General features: G+C 37.3%; 4 protein-coding genes across 4 annotated transcripts; all 4 read left to right on the forward strand.

The window, feature by feature from the left end:
* The first annotated feature begins 651 nt into the window (after nucleotides 1-651).
* Nucleotides 652-3360, forward strand: LOC106435059 (BTB/POZ and MATH domain-containing protein 5-like). Its single transcript, XM_013875911.3, has 4 exons — nucleotides 652-1219; nucleotides 1902-2247; nucleotides 2326-2614; nucleotides 2911-3360. The coding sequence occupies exons 1-4, from the start codon at nucleotides 819-821 to the stop codon at nucleotides 3105-3107; spliced, it is 1233 nt and encodes a 410-aa protein (XP_013731365.2). The 5' UTR covers nucleotides 652-818; the 3' UTR covers nucleotides 3108-3360.
* A 2054-nt stretch (nucleotides 3361-5414) lies between these two features.
* LOC106443223 (hyccin) lies at nucleotides 5415-6876 on the forward strand. Its single transcript, XM_013884800.3, has 2 exons — nucleotides 5415-6050; nucleotides 6172-6876. The coding sequence occupies exons 1-2, from the start codon at nucleotides 5495-5497 to the stop codon at nucleotides 6642-6644; spliced, it is 1029 nt and encodes a 342-aa protein (XP_013740254.2). The 5' UTR covers nucleotides 5415-5494; the 3' UTR covers nucleotides 6645-6876.
* Nucleotides 6877-7564: 688 nt separating this feature from the next.
* LOC106435068 (leucine-rich repeat protein 1) lies at nucleotides 7565-10213 on the forward strand. The gene is made up of 6 exons (XM_013875920.3): nucleotides 7565-7928; nucleotides 8856-8927; nucleotides 9116-9259; nucleotides 9445-9516; nucleotides 9645-9716; nucleotides 9822-10213. The coding sequence occupies exons 1-6, from the start codon at nucleotides 7705-7707 to the stop codon at nucleotides 9892-9894; spliced, it is 657 nt and encodes a 218-aa protein (XP_013731374.2). The 5' UTR covers nucleotides 7565-7704; the 3' UTR covers nucleotides 9895-10213.
* A 3286-nt stretch (nucleotides 10214-13499) lies between these two features.
* BNAA03G08240D (NDR1/HIN1-like protein 13) lies at nucleotides 13500-16554 on the forward strand. Its single transcript, XM_048771891.1, has one exon. The coding sequence runs from the start codon at nucleotides 14518-14520 to the stop codon at nucleotides 15424-15426; it is 909 nt and encodes a 302-aa protein (XP_048627848.1). The 5' UTR covers nucleotides 13500-14517; the 3' UTR covers nucleotides 15427-16554.
* Nucleotides 16555-16658: the final 104 nt, after the last annotated feature.

A 16658-nucleotide genomic window follows, 5' to 3' on the forward strand; every position in this document is an offset into this window, starting at 1 on the left:
TTGAATTTTATTTTATAATTATTTGTAATTTTAATTATGTATTTCAATGTATTTTTGTTATTGTCTAATTTTATGTAATTTTACATTATGTGAATAAATAAATAAATATAGTTGAAACAAAAACTCTGCAACTTTTTGAATGAATGGTATTTTTCATATATTCAACTTTTTAGATAATCATAAAAAGAAATTAAGATAAATAACGAACCATATAAATTTAGGGTATGAATGGTGACCAGAGAACGGCGAGGAATAATGCATTACTTAACGTTCCTGAAAAAATTCACCATTTACAAGGAATAATAATTTTCTCTCATTCCTTTTCATTCTTTTTTTTGTAGAGAATTAAAGAACAAAATTATTCCTTGATAAAATTGATAAGGAACAACTATTCCTTTTCATTTCCACTATTTCATTCTCGAACATTCATTTTTTATTCGTTCTTCTTGTTTTCTGAAGGGTCACCAATCAGACCCTTAGTTATTTTATTATTAAATTCAACTGAGTCGATTCAATTCGGTTAAGCCATATACTAATCCATGACCCAAAAAGTTCTGATAACCGATCGGGTTTTAGAAAATATTGGTTTAAACCCACAACCAAACACCCCTCGTAGTAGCTCTCTCTCCCTCCTATGGTGGTAAAATAGGCAAGTAAATACAATCGGAGACCGTTCTGTTTCACTTCCCTCTCGCGATTCTCTCTTTAAACGGTCTCTGACTCTCAAACAACAATCCAAAATTGAAAATCGAGAACCCTAGAAAATCATCCTCTTCTCCAATCACCATAGGTTCACAGCATACAAATCCCAAAAAGCCATGTCCGGATCACAGATCCCCAGATCGAATCCGGATCGGGTCTCATCCCCCACGAGCTCCAAGTCCGTGACGCAGACGGTGAACGGGTCGCATCAATTCGTGATACAAGGGTACAGATTAGCGAAAGGGATGGGCGTTGGGAAGCACATCGCGAGCGATAACTTCTCCGTCGGAGGTTACCAGTGGGGGATCTTCTTCTACCCGGACGGTAAGAATCCGGAGGATAACTCGGCTTATGTATCCGTCTTCGTCGCGTTGGCTAGCGAAGGGACTGAAGTTAGGGCGCTTTTCGAGCTCGCTCTTGTTGACCAGAGTGGGAAGGGGAATCATAAGGTTCATAGCCATTTCGAGAGGTCGCTTGATAGTGGGCCTTATACTCTCAAATACAAAGGAAGCATGTGGTAATGATTATCACTCACTGATCATGATTCTTAAGTTTATATTTGATTAGAATCTATGGTTAAAGTTTCTAAATTAGCTTGTCTAGCTGCACTTTTGTGATTGAATTCTATGCTAGCCAAACGAAGAAGTGAAATTGATCACATGAATTAGAATGCATTATATCATGTGATGAGTTTTAATTGCCCTTCTGTGGAATTATGAGCTTGCTTGGAGTTTCCATAGCTGCTGGGTGTGCTTAGAACTTGTGAAATGCTAAGTAGGAATCCGAATTTGAACTCTTTCAGTGATGCATGATGTTCTATGTTGATGGTGTAAAGCATGAAAACGGAAGAATTTAGCTAGTCATAATGATGTGATTCTTTCCACCATTTCAAATTCTTGTTTGTGAGAACGATGTTGTGGCAAAGACAAAGATTTGGGTGGTTTTATGTTCATGATGGAAATGAAATTGAATGGGAAGATCTGTTAATCCTAAAGCGTTTATGCTGACTAAATTGTCTGAGTTTATTCAGACATAGTCTTAGGTTAGTTTTCACTGGAAGAAGTATCAGCTGTTCTTCAAATCTGTTTTGATCCTTTTTAAAAGAGATATGTATTTGATATATACATTTGTCTTTTGCTTACGATCAGCCAACTCGTGCTCCTCTGATTCTCTTTTCTTTTTTTTGGTGGTTTGATTAGGGGATACAAGCGTTTCTATAGACGTACCCAGCTGGAGACATCTGACTTTCTCAAAGACGATTGCCTGATAATCAACTGCACGGTTGGAGTTGTGGTTTCCGAGGTACACTGCCCACGTTTACACTCTATTCGCGTCCCAGATTCAGAACTTGGATCACATTTTGGAGTTTTGCTGGATAGCATGGAAGGTTCTGATGTCACTTTTGACATTGCTGGCGAAAAGTTTCAAGCTCATAAACTAGTACTGGCTGCTCGATCTCCATTTTTCAAGTCTAAATTTTTCACTGAGCCTGAAGAAAACAATAGAGAGGTTACGATCAACAATCTAGAACCAAAGGTTTTTAAGGTACATCATTGTGGTTTTCTTTACTTGTTTTTTTTGTTTGTTCAAAACATACCTTTATTTAGGCTCTATTCCTTCCAGGCTTTGCTACAATTCATGTATAAAGATTCTCTTCCGGAAGATGTGGAGCCTGTGGCAGCTCATACATATGACCTCTTAAAGCTGCCTGAAATGTACGAGACATTGATTGTGAAGCTCTTAGCAGCTGCTGACAAGTATAACCTGAATAGGCTCAGGTTGTTGTGTGAATCTCACATCTGCAAAGGTGTATCAGTAAAGTCCGTAGCCAAGATCTTAGCATTGGCTGACAGATATAAAGCTACAGAACTAAAGGACGTTTGCCTAAAATTCACTGCCGAGAATCTAGCAGGTATGCTTTCTTCTTCATTTTTTTCAAGGAGCAGTATGCTTCTAAAGTTGCAATTACCGGTGGACAATCTTGTTTACGGTTTGGTCTTATGGAAATGGAAACCAAATAAAATCATCTGTATTATTCGGTTTAGTTTGCTTCGGTAGTACTAGATTTCGACTTTCCATATCGGGATTCCAAATTATAAACACATTACATTTCAGTTTACGTATTTTTGGTTTGGTCTGCTGTTTTATATGTCCACAAAGTGTATAATCGATCTTCTGTTGTGTTTGAATTTGGCTTCAATATTGCAGCTGTTCTGGAGACAGACGCTTACCAGCAGCTGAAGGATGAATGTCTGTCCCTCCAGTCCGAGCTTCTGAAGGCAGTGGCTGGTTATGAGGAAGCCAGCAACAGCGCAGGAGGAGCCAAGTCTCAGAGCGTTTGGGCTCAACTATCAGACGGCGGTGGTGATACCAGCAGCCGACATGTTAGACAACGCACCACCTAGATCCTTGATATGTCTTTTCTCAGGTTAATAACCATAGAGGGGGTATATAGTTTGCTTTTCTGTACTTTTTTCCAATGTTTACAAGGTTTTGTCGACGTGCTACTAGTTTGAATTATGAATCCTAACTCTATATTAGTGAGATATGAATCAACCTTTCACTTGTGTAGTAGTAGTTTCATATGTGTCCTTGTGTACGTGTTTCTCATATGTTTCATGCTATTAATAATATTTTCAAATCCCATAAATTCCAGAACATTCTTGTATCATATAAGATAGGCCAAATTAATAGAAAAAGTTGCATTGTATCACACAATTTAAAACACCAAAGAGAGTTCTACAACATCCTCTTCATATCATCTTTTTATCGACTTTTGTTCAACGTCCTTATGGCATGGATTTGGAGGCTCGAATCCATTATGAATCTTGGTTTTTCAGGGTATCTGTTGAAAAAGTGTATTCCTAATCAGCCGGTTATGGTCTCGGTTCAATCAAGGAAGAGATTGAATAATGGTTAGCTGGTTAAAGCTTAGATCAAATGTCACGTGGGTGACACGTGTTAAAAGTCAACGGTTTCCAAAACGTATGAGGTGGAAAAGAGAGCTATAACCTAATCTTCTCGGTTTCCATTCAATCGTAAGACCCAAGTCTGATAGCTCGAAGCCTAAACGACGGTTATTGTACCATAACCGGTTACGGTGGTACAATAAAAATATCGAACGATGCAGATCTCGCACGATACATATAACACATTGGTCAACTGTATTACGTTACAAATGCAAAAAATATTTGATCCTATTTTTGAAATATTTACTCTCAGAGACACAAGTTGAGTTTACAATATCACTAAGAAACACATTATATATTTAGCACACTTTCTTATGCTAAGTTTACTAAAATAACCCTCAACGAAGTGACATCTTGAGTTAACTAGAAATCTCATCCAACTAACCAAACTCGTTACCAACCCAACTAACCAAAACCGATATCTTATTTTTATCTTTTTACAAAATCTTAAAATTTTAACCATTTACAAAACAGATGACCTTATTTCTTCCCCTTACTTCACAAATCTATCACCGGTGAGATGAACCCTAATTTATTTCTCTCCCGATTTCTTCTAGATCCAGAAGGCAAAACCTGAAATTGGACCCAAATCTGAATTTAGGTTTCGCGTTATCATCGTATCAAATTCTGGAAACGAACCGTAATCTTCTCGATCCAAAATTCTCCCTAACCCCCTTTTTCCATGCCAACATCTTCTCCATCTATATTCTCAAGCATACATCTATCGGTCTTCTCTACCGTCTATGGAAGCGAAGGTGGCTATGAATAAGGTGGTGGTAGCTATGAACGGAGGCGATTAGTCCCATGGAAGCGGTGGTGGACACCGTGGTGAGATGGCAGTGGATACCATAGTGGAGGCGGTGGTGGTTACGAAGGAGGCGGTGGTGGAGGTGGTGGAGGCGGTGGAGACATGGTAGTTATGAAGGTGACAGTGGCTCTCTTGGTCAATGTGTGTGTGGATATTGTTTGATGTGGTCGGAAGAGTTGTGGATTGGATCAGGGGCTCTCTTGGTCAATGTGTGCGTGGATATTGTTTGATGTGGTCGGAAGAGTTGCGGATGAGGCTCTCAGTGGTGGATACGAAAATGGTAATAGAGGGAGAAGAGATACTGGAGGTGGTGATTAATGGAGGTGATGGTAGCTCGCTTGGTCAATGTGTGTGTGGATGTTGTTGATGTGGTCGGAAGAGTTGTGGACGAAGATCTGATGGTTGTGTGTGTGGATGTTGTTGATGTGGTCGGAAGAGTTGTGGACGGAGATCTCATGGTCAGTGGTTGTGTTGATGTTGTTGATGTGACCAGAAGAGTTGCAAATGGAGCTCTTGGTGGTGGACGAAAGTGGTAAGAGAGATAGACGAGATATCGAAATAGTGATTCAAATGGAGGTGGTAATTAAAACGAAGGTGTTAACAGAGGTGGATGAGATAGTGGAGGAGGTGGCGATGGTAGATATGAATATGATGATGGAGGTGGTGATTTAAAGGGGGATCGTGATAATGGAGGTGGAAGAAAGAGAAACTGGTTCAGTCCCGTAGAAGAAACAAAAAAAATGAAAAAAAAAATAACTTTTCTAATTATGTGGTCCAAAAACAATTCACTTTATCACATATATCTAGTTACAACATACTTCTCTTTAGATAAAAGCAGGGTTAATTATGTCATAAAATATACAGCTGTCCACAGAATGTGTCTCAACTTCACTATGTGTCTCTCAGCGATATATAAAGTCATATTGTGTCCCTGAGTGTAATTCTCTCCCTATTTTTGCTGCGTTACATTCTATATTTTGGCCTCGTCCTCTCGCGATCAAACCCCACGACCAAAATGTCTGAATCTGCCTCCAGCCATGACTCTCCACCAGCTCCGACGATCGCCGGAGACTCACAAACCACCGCGGCTAACGAATCGGATACCAATGCGAAATGTCAAACAGCTATACAATCCTTATCCTCCATCGTCACAACCACAACCATCCCTTCCACAATCTCCCTCCTCCTCGATGACGCCGCCGTCTCCGCCGCCATCTCATCTCTTCTCCAACGTCCCGACTCAGGCGCAGGCGACAACAACCTCTGCCGCTGGCTCTACGACACCTTCCAATCCACGGAACCTTCCCTCCACCTCCTCGTCCTCCGTTTCGTTCCCCTGATCGCCGGCCTCTACCTCTCCCGCGTCCCTCTCCGCCAACCCCAAGCCGGATTCGAAGCCGTCCTACTCGCTCTCTACGCGCACGAGACAACCTCACGCGCCGGACAGGCCGTAACCGTCAACATCCCCGATCTCTCCCACCCCAGCATCTACCACGAGTCCAAAGGCCCCGCGAAGAACAACTCCACGTGTCTCAACATCGCCGTCGTCTCCTCGACGCTTGATCCACACGGTACTATTAGAAGAGTAGATATAAATTCTATAATTGGTTTAAGTGTAAACCAGTATTTAACCGAGTAAACCGGTTCTTAACAGAAATAACAGAATCATTTTCTTCGAATTCCTCTTAACAGGTACGGTGAGATCCACGCGCAGGGCGAGGATCGTTGGCGTCGCGCTGGAGCTTTACTACAGCGAGATCTCGAGGATGCCTCGCGAGTCCAAGCTCGATTTCTGCGAGGCCTGCGAGAAATGGGCTGGGCAAAACGGAGAGACGCGAGCTGGGGTGGTCCCTGAGGAAGAAGAGAGTGTGGCAGTCGCGAGATCTGAGAAAGACGGTGGACGGATTCCTCTGCCGTGGGAGCTTGTGCAGCCGATGATGAGGATCTTGGGGCATTGCTTGATGGGGATGAAGGTGGAAGATAGGGAAGTGAAGGAGGCGGCGAGTAAAGCTTGTCAGAGTTTGTATCTCAGAGCACTGCATGATATTAACCCTAAGGCGATTCTGGCTGCTGGGAGTCTTCTCCGGTTAAGGGAGATGGCTCTTGATCCCAAGAACCAGATTGATCACACTGAGATATCAAACGACAACGTTTTGTCTGTTTGACCTCATCGTTTTGCTTTTATCTTTTGGGTCAACGCTTTCTTTTTATTTTATTTTAAAGATAACAACTTTGATTTGTCAACTTAAACCATGTATGTAAGGCCATGTTCTCACGGAAATGTTCGATTTTGCCCTCACTCCAATATGCAACTGCAACCTATTGTTGTTTGTTGTAGTTTGCAGCGACCATTCACAAAAGTTTGAAATTTTTATTTAATAGTCAATTTTATTGGTATTGGTTGGACAATTTCTCTACCCATTTTATTTGGTCATCCACCATTACCCCCTTAGTTGTTTAATAGGACCAAGTGGAGTGGAGTGGAGTTGCTGATTATTCCTACATTCAAGTGTTAGTATGTGGTTTGTCGTATCAGATTCCATCTCAAGAGAATCGAATATCATTGACTTTACTTGATATCTAAAATCTCAAGTTGCCTTGCACTCAACAACTCCTTTCTTTTTGTTCGTTAGTGCACAAGTCGACTCACGTTCCATCGAATGAATGATAAAAAGCGTTTGTACCAAACTACACCAATAGCGAGTAATCACCATCACGATATATTCAGATTTAAATGAGTACATATCACAAGAATGGTGTGTGCGCACGAAAGAAAACAGTGTTTGTTTCCGCGTGAACACTCTAGTTTCCAAATCTTTGACCAACGCAAAACAACACACTCTTTACTTCTTTGACCAACGTATTACTTTGCAAAGTACTACTTTTTTTTTTACAAAGATATTTTTCAGACAAAAAATAATAAAGTAACAAGACTTTCCCCTTTTACAGAGTGAGTTCTGTATTTTATCTCTTGGAATGTTTTGTACGTTCACTGCAACGGAATTTTAAAATAAAATAATTAACAATTTAAAAGAAGACAGAAATTTAAAAATATTATTTAAAAGAAAAAAAAAAAAGACAAAAGCAAAGACTAGTTTGTCTCTTCGTCGCTGTTTCCCCCACAACAATCGCATAATCGATTTCTTCAACAAAAGAGAGAGAGAGAGTAAAAGGGGGAACGAAACCCTAATTCACTCTACTCAATTTCCTTCTCAATAGCTCAACATGGCGTCAAGAAACTTTCAGTGGGAGTTTCTCGCAGCTTCTCTAACTCTAACCTTAGCTCTGATTCATCTCGTGGAAGCAAACTCCGAGGGAGATGCTCTTTACGCTCTTCGCCGGAGCTTATCGGACCCGGACCATGTTCTACAGAGCTGGGATCCCACTCTTGTTAGCCCCTGTACCTGGTTCCATGTCACTTGTAACCAAGACAACCGCGTCACTCGTGTGTAAGAGATCCTCTCCTCTTCTTTCTCTCTATCTCTCCCTGTTCTTAGCTCCTGTTTGGTCCAAGTTGATTGATACCGTTGAGTTTCACGTATAAAGCCTTTGACTTTAATGTGATTTTTTTTCAGTCTCACTCGATTTATGTCTGAGCTTTAACATGATTAGTCTTAAATAGTCATGTCCATACCTTTTAATCGAAACTATGGGTTTTGTTTTTTTTATTTGTCACTGGAACTTGACCGTACTTGACTTGTCGTTACTTTTTAAAGCTTATAAATTTTGAGAAGAGCTAAGAATGATTCTTTCTGTAAAACAAACAAACAAAAAATGCTTATAATAGTACGATTTTGAAAAAATTGCTTCACTAGATGTTAGTTTACTCTGTTAATGTCAAGTCAAGTGTGGATTTTAGTTAATGTTGTCATGATTGGCCCTTTCCTTTGTCCTTGGCAACGCTTCTTCATCGAACTGTGGTTAACTTTAGTTTGGTTTCTTTAAGGTGCGGCTGTTTAGAACCCAAAAAAAACACACTTTCTTGTTCAGCTTTCTAGTAATGGAAAGGGGTAAATCAAAAGCTCCCATCTTTTGTACAGTGTAGATCTCTCTCTAAGTCATTGGATTCCTTAAAAGTCTCAGAAAGAATCATCAATAGTTTATCCATTATACTATAAGCAGTTCAATTTTGCTTGTACAACTCATGATTTTCTCAATGCTTTGTTGTTCCCTACTTTGTGAGTTCTTACGCTTTTTACAAGAATCTTGGACTCGTGGTACTTGATTACATCTAGTTTATCTCTCACAACTGTTTAATGAATCGAACAACAACTAGTATTTTTCGTAATCTTATTGTTTCTTTTGTCTTTATATATAAAAGATTGGTTAATTGTATGTATCTCTGATTCTACTCTTTTTTTATTTTTTTTGGCCAGGGATTTAGGCAATTCAAATCTTTCTGGACATCTTGCACCTGAGCTTGGGAAGCTCGAGCATCTACAGTATTTGTAAGTTATCACATCTTTTGGCATTTACTTTATCGAAAATTTAACTTTTTATCAGTACCAGCTGTAATAAAATTAGATAGTGGAAGAAATAAAGTAACGTACCATAAAAGTGCAGCCACTATGAGATTTGATCATGTAATAGACAATGCAGATTAACTTTTTTTTTACTTGTCTTATGATTGACACAGGGAGCTGTACAAAAACAACATCGAGGGAACTATTCCTTCTGAACTTGGAAACCTGAAGAGCCTCATCAGCTTGGATCTCTATAACAACAATCTTACTGGGAAGATTCCTACTTCTCTGGGGAAACTGAAGTCTCTGGTCTTTCTGTAAGTTGTTCTGAGATTCTGACATGGACGCACCCGAATAGTATACTCATTTTATTGACAGTTGCAAATTATATGCTGAGTAAAGAAACTAGTTCTAATCTATATCTCAAAATTTTATTGCTAAGTGACTCAATACCTGATTCTTCTTACCCTACCTCTCTAATGAAAACTGATTAATGTTGCAGACGACTCAATGACAACCAATTGACTGGTCCAATCCCTAGAGAACTCACCAAAATCCCAAGCCTCAAAGTTGTGTAAGTTCAGCTTTTTTTGCTTGTTTGCTAGAATCTCTGTTACTATTCTCTGAAGCACCAGTCTTTAAACCCTTTCCTACTATGCGGTTACCTAAACACATATCTTCTGTGGTCATCATTTTCCTCAGTGATGTGTCAAGCAATGATTTGTGTGGAACCATCCCAACAGGTGGACCTTTTGAACACATTCCATTGCAGAAGTAAGCTTGTAACCTCGTCTTGATACGGATATGCCATATTGAATGTTTAAGTTGCATATGCTAGCATTGGTTTCTAATAACTCAAAAAAAAAAAAAACTTTGCAGCTTTGAGAACAACTCGAGATTGGAGGGGCCGGAACTAATTGGTCTTGCAAGCTACGACACCAACTGCAACTGAAACAACTGGCAGCATCTGAAACACAAGAAATGTGGGGTGACCTTGTAAGAACACTTCACCACTTATCAAATATCACATCTACTATTATGTAATAAGTATATATATGTCCTAGTTGAAAAAAGAGAGTCAGGATCAGTAGTCATCTGTCTCAGTTGAGACTGACCGCCCAAAGACTGTGGTTGCTGTAATGTAATGATCGTGTGTGACACTGAGAAGTAACATTGGTTTTGGTATCAAGTTCTTTGCCTTGTTTGCATTAACTTGTGTGTGTAAGATCTGTGACTTCTATCATATAAAGCAAAAAAAAACTATTGATTTAGGTGCTTTTTACTTGATAATTACTATATCTAGTTCCGTTCCACCATCACCACAAGTGATGTTTGGTTTATAAACTACGGTTCATGATTGTTGCTATAAACAAATTCAGATGTATACATTGTGAGCAACATTTTTACCAGATTATAGTTGATCAGAGTGTCTTGCAGATGCTGTTATGAATATTTATTATTATTTACAGCTTATCTTTTGGCGACTAATTAAATTCTACTAGGTCCTTGTCCGCGGTACGCGCGGATAGTATTTTAATTTTTTTTTATATTTTTATACTATTATGTCAATTCTTTAGTTTTATAAAATGTTATGTTTTTACTGTAAATTTGGAATTAAAAATCTAATTTTTCTTTACTGTAAAGTAAGTTAATTTTTTTGAATCTTACCACAACACATTATACATGAAGAGAATATAGTTGGTCTTTATATTCTTATTTGCTGTAATATTGAAAATTTTGATGATTTGTTTAAATGGTTTTTTTTAATTATATATTTTAAGATTGATTTTTCGTGACTACATTCTATAATTGTCTAAAAAAAATTGTTTGTCCCATATAGACATCCACATAAATATGAACTTCTTATAAATTTGTTCATTGGAATATTTAGTTTCACTTTCAACTTTATTCTCTTTTTTGGCACCCTCATGCTAACTTGTGGGGCTAGCCAACTTGGTGCAAAAGGGTTTACAAAAGCTGATCGAGATGCGCGTGATCGGACACCTTTTGCTAGGCTATTCGTACAGAATTTTAAAGATCTAAGAATATAAGCAATAGAAAGTTCATAAAATTATTTAGATACAGCATGTATTTCGTCTAGCTCCGAGTCCAAAGCAGGCCAGTCTTCCTCCTTTTGAATGAGTATAACCAGTTGTTCACAGTTGATTGAAAGACCATCTCTTTGTGTCCAAACTTCAGTATCACTTGCATTGCCCATAGCAAACCTTCAGCTTCCGTTTGCAGTGGTGATTTGGTGCGTGTATATTGGCCCTTGCTCCAAACAGCATTGGAAAGTCACCATCCATTAACACAAAGCCAAGTTCATATATATCTCTTTCATTTTATCCAGGATGTCTAGCAAGAGCGTTTCTTTGCGGAGGAACAGTTGTGTCCGTTACTTCAACTCCCATATCAATCTCCATAATCTCGTCTATACGTTGAGATATCCTCCAACAATCTGCTTCAATTTTATTCGCTAATGGAAAATACATAATTCCTACGACACTATTAATTATTGTTTTTTTTGTAACACCGATACGACAAACTTATGTTTGATTTAACAAAACTCTTATTTTAATTTTGTATTAAAGAATCAATCATATTTCATATTATCCATAATTTTAGTAAATTTGCTTATTTATCATGTTTTTATTAGGTTTTAGCTAAGTCATTGATTTATTATTTATTTTTAGCTAAGTTACTAATTTATTAATTAAAAAAATACCCTTAATTAATATTATATATATATTAAAAAATAAATTTTATTTTAGTAATATTAAATTTCTATTTTATATTAAAATTTAGTTAGTTTTTCTTATTTTTTATATTTTATTAGGTTTTAGACTTTTAGATAGGTTATTGATTTATTATTAATTTCTAAGTGATTCGCTAATGTGTTAATTAAAATAATACCCTTAATGAATTTTATATATAATTAAAAAAGAATTTTATTTTAATCATATAAAATTTATATGTTATATCAATATTAAATAATTGATTCTAAAATAATATAATAAAATTATCAAAAATTGAAAAATAAGATAATTTTTATATATATTTTGTTGCTATCTGAAAACAATATTTTTATTATAAAAGTTAAGAAGATACAAAAAATTATAGTTAAATATTATTCAAGAAAAAAACATTTATATAAAGATATTTTCTAAACTATTTCTAAGATATGAGTGTTTTAAAAAATTTAACACAGGATGTTTAGAACACGGGATTATGCTTATGAGAGAGTGGCTCGGGAATAGGCTTCGAAATGGGTCGAATGGGCTCCGAAAATAGCTTTTTTTTTTAACTCAAACTCAAGTCCGGATGACATGACATTTTGATTGGTTCACAATATTTTGCCCATGTGGCAAGGATTAGAAAGTAGGGATTTAGTCCCTTTTATATAGTAGGATTTGTGTACGGACGAGTACACAGTGTACTTTCAAGTCGCGATATTTACCAAGCTTAGCCATATTGCATTTATGGTAAAATATATTTATACTCGATTAGTTTTTAATTTTATTTAAATTCTATATTTATTTTTGCTTACAGGAGTATTAAAAATACAGTTGTCTGATGATTATCTTTCACAGTAATAACGTACATTATATTCCGCGTCTCCAAATCTTTTGTTTCTCAAATTGTCCTTGTTCATTTCAACTTAATTATTTTCATTGTTGGAAAGTTTCGATTGATCAATATTTATTTTCATAACTACTTTCCATTCGTTTTCGTTTGGGTTCTCTAAAAACAAGTTTCTAAAGGAGTAATTCTTGGGTTCACTCCCTAAGGTGAACCTCTAGCTTCACCAACCAATAGTGTTTGATTATTTGATATTTGATATCTTTTAAAAAAGGAAACAACATTGAATTTCCAAATAAGATTATCTTTTTAAAATAAAACAATAAAAATACATAAAAATAGTTACAAAAAATAAATAAATAAATATTTTTAAGTCTTTAGCAAAATACTAAACCCTATACCCTAAATCTTAAACCCTAAACCCTAAACCTTAAACTTTGGATAAACTCTAAACGTTTAAAAATCTTAAACCATAAATCATACATTAAAAACTAAATTTTAATAACACTAAATCCTAAATCCTAATCACTAAACCCTAAACCATTGGGTAAACTCTGAACCCTTGGATAAATCATAAACTCTAGAGTTTAATTTTAAATATTTTTGATTTACAGTTTATGATTTATCCAAGGGTTCAGGGTTTATCCAAAGGTTTAGGATTTAGTGATTAGGATTTAGGGTTTAGTGTTATTAAAATTTAGTTTTTAATGTATGATTTAGGGTTTAAGATTTTCAAACGTTTAGAGTTTATCCAAAATTTAAGGTTTAGGTTTAAGATTTAGGGTATAGGGTTTAGTATTTTGCTGAAGACTTAAAAATATTTATTTATTTATTTTTTGTAACTATTTTTATGTATTTTTATTGTTTTATTTTAAAAAAAATAATCTTATTTGGAAATTCAATGTTGTTTCCTTTTTTAAAAGATATCAAATATCAAATACTCAAACACTATTGGTTGGTGAACCCAAGAATTACTCTTTCTTTTTTTTTTTTTTGAATTGAATGTTAAATTTAATTCAAAGAAAAAACCCTATTACAAAGTACCTTACTTTCTATGATTTCTATACAAATTGAATAAAAATCAAAGCAAAGATCAAATCAAAAAAACTCATAATTTGCTCCACTACTTCCACCAACTATCTTCTCTCTACCTAGCTCTCACTCCTACTAGGTAGCCAGCACTCACTCCTACTGGCTTTCCCAGCACTCACTCCTACTGGTCTCCCACCCAGCACTCACTCCTACTGGTCTCCCACCCTCAACTCATCCTCCCTTGTAGCAAACCAATATTGCAACCCTGCGCCAAACTCTTTGTTACCTCTTCGCTGAATCAAGTAGAGCTTATTTCTCATATTCTTATCAAGTAATTTGATCAATAACCCAGCAGGTGCTTCAATCTCTCCATGTCTCCTTCTGTTTCTCTCTCTCCAGATCATATACACAGCTGCTTGAAACATATAATGAACAATGAACTGGTGCATTCTCCTCCTTTTGCTACGACGTATAACACTCTGTATCTCCCCCCATTGCAAAGTAAACTTCTCTCTTAATATACCCTGCATCAAAGCTTTCCAGATCTGAGCCGAGTAACAGCATCCAAAGAATAGATGCTCCACCGTTTCCAATTGATCAGTACATAAGACACAAGAAGTAAGAACATTACTATTCCAATGCCTCATGCGATCCCCAGTAGCAAGTCTTCCTTTCATTGCCATCCACATAATAAAAAAATATTTCGGGGTTGCATACTGAAACCATACCTCATGGTTTCAGTATGCAACCCCGAAATATTCTAAAGTGGTAAAAAAGGAAATTGTACGGGATATTCTATTACCATTAATAAATTTCCTCATATAACCCCCAAAATAATATTCATGCAATCACGCCATAATTTCAGAAATGATTCGTTACTCTCCAAATATATATTCATCCTCCATTTCATAACTCTCTCTTTTTCCTCCTCTTTTCATCATCATCAAGAAAAACCACAACACACATGGCCGACAATAACACTCAACCATGGCCAAGAAACAAAAACATACGTCCATCGGTTGATAGCAACGACACCATCCAACGATCTCCGAGAAGCTCAGGAGGATTCACAACGGACAAAGACATAGGCAGCCGCAGACCACCAAGGCATCACCAATCTGTAGACAGTGTCGATAGCACTTCGAGCCTATACTCTATCGACTCTCGAAGATCAAAGCCACCACCACCAGGGACTTACCACGTTCAACTCCCCAAAGACCAAATCTACCGTGTCCCCCCGCCGGAGAACGCTCACCGCTACGAGTACCTCTCTCGCCAGAAACACAACCGATCAGCTTGCCGCCGATGCTGCTGTTACTCCTTCGCTACGCTGCTCGTTCTCCTCTTGCTCGCAGCACTCGTCGTGGGGGTCTTTTTTCTAGTCTGCCGGCCGCATAAGCCGCGGTTCTCCGTGAGCGGAGTCTCCGTCGCCGGGGTCACTCTCGCGTCGCCGTCTCCGATCTCTCCGGTGTTCAAAATCAAGGTGAGGTGTAAGAACGTTAACGGTAAACTCGGTTTGATCTACGAGAAAGGAAGCGCGGTTGAGATTTTCCACGAGGGGATCAAGCTAGGTGACGGCGAGTTCGCGGCGTTTGAGCAGCCGGCTGAAAATGTTACGATGACGGTGACGAAGTTAAGGGGGTCGAGGATCCAGTTAAAGAGCTCGTCGCGCAAAGATCTCGTTGAATCGCAGAAGAGAAGAAAAGTGCTGTTTGACGTGAGAGTCAAGGCGCCGATTAAGTTTAGGGTTGGTGTGGTTACCACGTGGACGATGGGACTTACCGTGGACTGCAAGATAACAGTGGATAAACTGACGTCATCAGCTACAGTGATAACGGAAGATTGTGTTACGCAAGACATAAGCCTGCTGTGATGTTGTTTCAGACTTTGGTTCGGTTCGATTTATTATTATTGTTATATTTTTTTTAGTTTGTTTGATTCATTGTTATGTTTCTGAATAAGATTGAAATTTGATTTGTTGGAAGTGAAAACGTTTTTTTTTTGAATAATTAATTTCGTCAAACGTATCAGAAACCTATCAAAATAATTCTTTCATTTGCTTGTGAAGCCCATAATTGTTAGCAGAAACAACATAATGCAAACACAAACTATAAGTTAACATGACACAAATCTACAGAAAGTACTATCTAAATAAGTAAATAATAATCTCAAGTTGAAACAAACATCTCTTATTGTATCTACAGAGACTAAAATCAACTCTCTTTTTGTGTTGTTATACAAAATTGAGTAATTAGAAAATAAAATCACCAAGAATCACAATCCATATTATTTAGCGGCAATCTTAACAAACAAGTCCTTATCAATATTTCTCCAAGCCATATAGGTTTCCCTTGTGGTAAAAGTCAAGAGTTAGCTGCTCAAAGTCCTTGTAAAAGCTCATCATCGAATTGCTTCTCCAGACCATAACTTCTGACATAGGGTAGAGCTATATTGGTGAGGTCAAGATTAAACTAGAGAACTTACCCGCAGTTAAATAGATCGAAAACAGATAAAGGTATTACCTATAAAACCTAAAGAGACTCCAAACCATACTTGTAGTTTCCAGCTGCATCCCTAAGAGCAAACTTTCCAGGCAATAGGGTTAGGTCTATAATCAGAAACATGAGTTATATGCAAGAGTTACATTTCATGTTGCGAGAGCCAAAAACCCATCAAAAGGAGGTTGAGATGAAATTTACCTCACTACATCCACTGCCTGGCCCAGCTTCTTTCTTTCGTTTAACGCTTGTCTAATTTGAATGTTTTTTTTTCTTTTTAATTTATTGTTACGTATGTGAACGCTGATCTCTAATTGACTTCTTCGTCACCACATTTAGTTTACATAGACAAAATATGAAATTCGAGAACACCTTTAATAATTTCGTCAACGGCTCACCTCTTCCTTCATGTACAAGAAGTTTATTTCTCTATTTGCAGTGTCACCTCTATATATTTTCAAACGGTTAGATTTTATTACTAAATCAGATCGTTTCAATTTAGAGCATGGGAAACTAAATGCATCAACTCGTTTTTTTTAAAAGAAGACCCTTGTTCTTAAAGGAAATGTCTAAGAAACCAAATGCATCATCTCCAGATTTGGTTCGA

The sequence above is a fragment of the Brassica napus genome, chromosome A3, assembly GCF_020379485.1.
Source record: "Brassica napus cultivar Da-Ae chromosome A3, Da-Ae, whole genome shotgun sequence".
Taxonomy (NCBI): Eukaryota; Viridiplantae; Streptophyta; class Magnoliopsida; order Brassicales; family Brassicaceae; genus Brassica; species Brassica napus.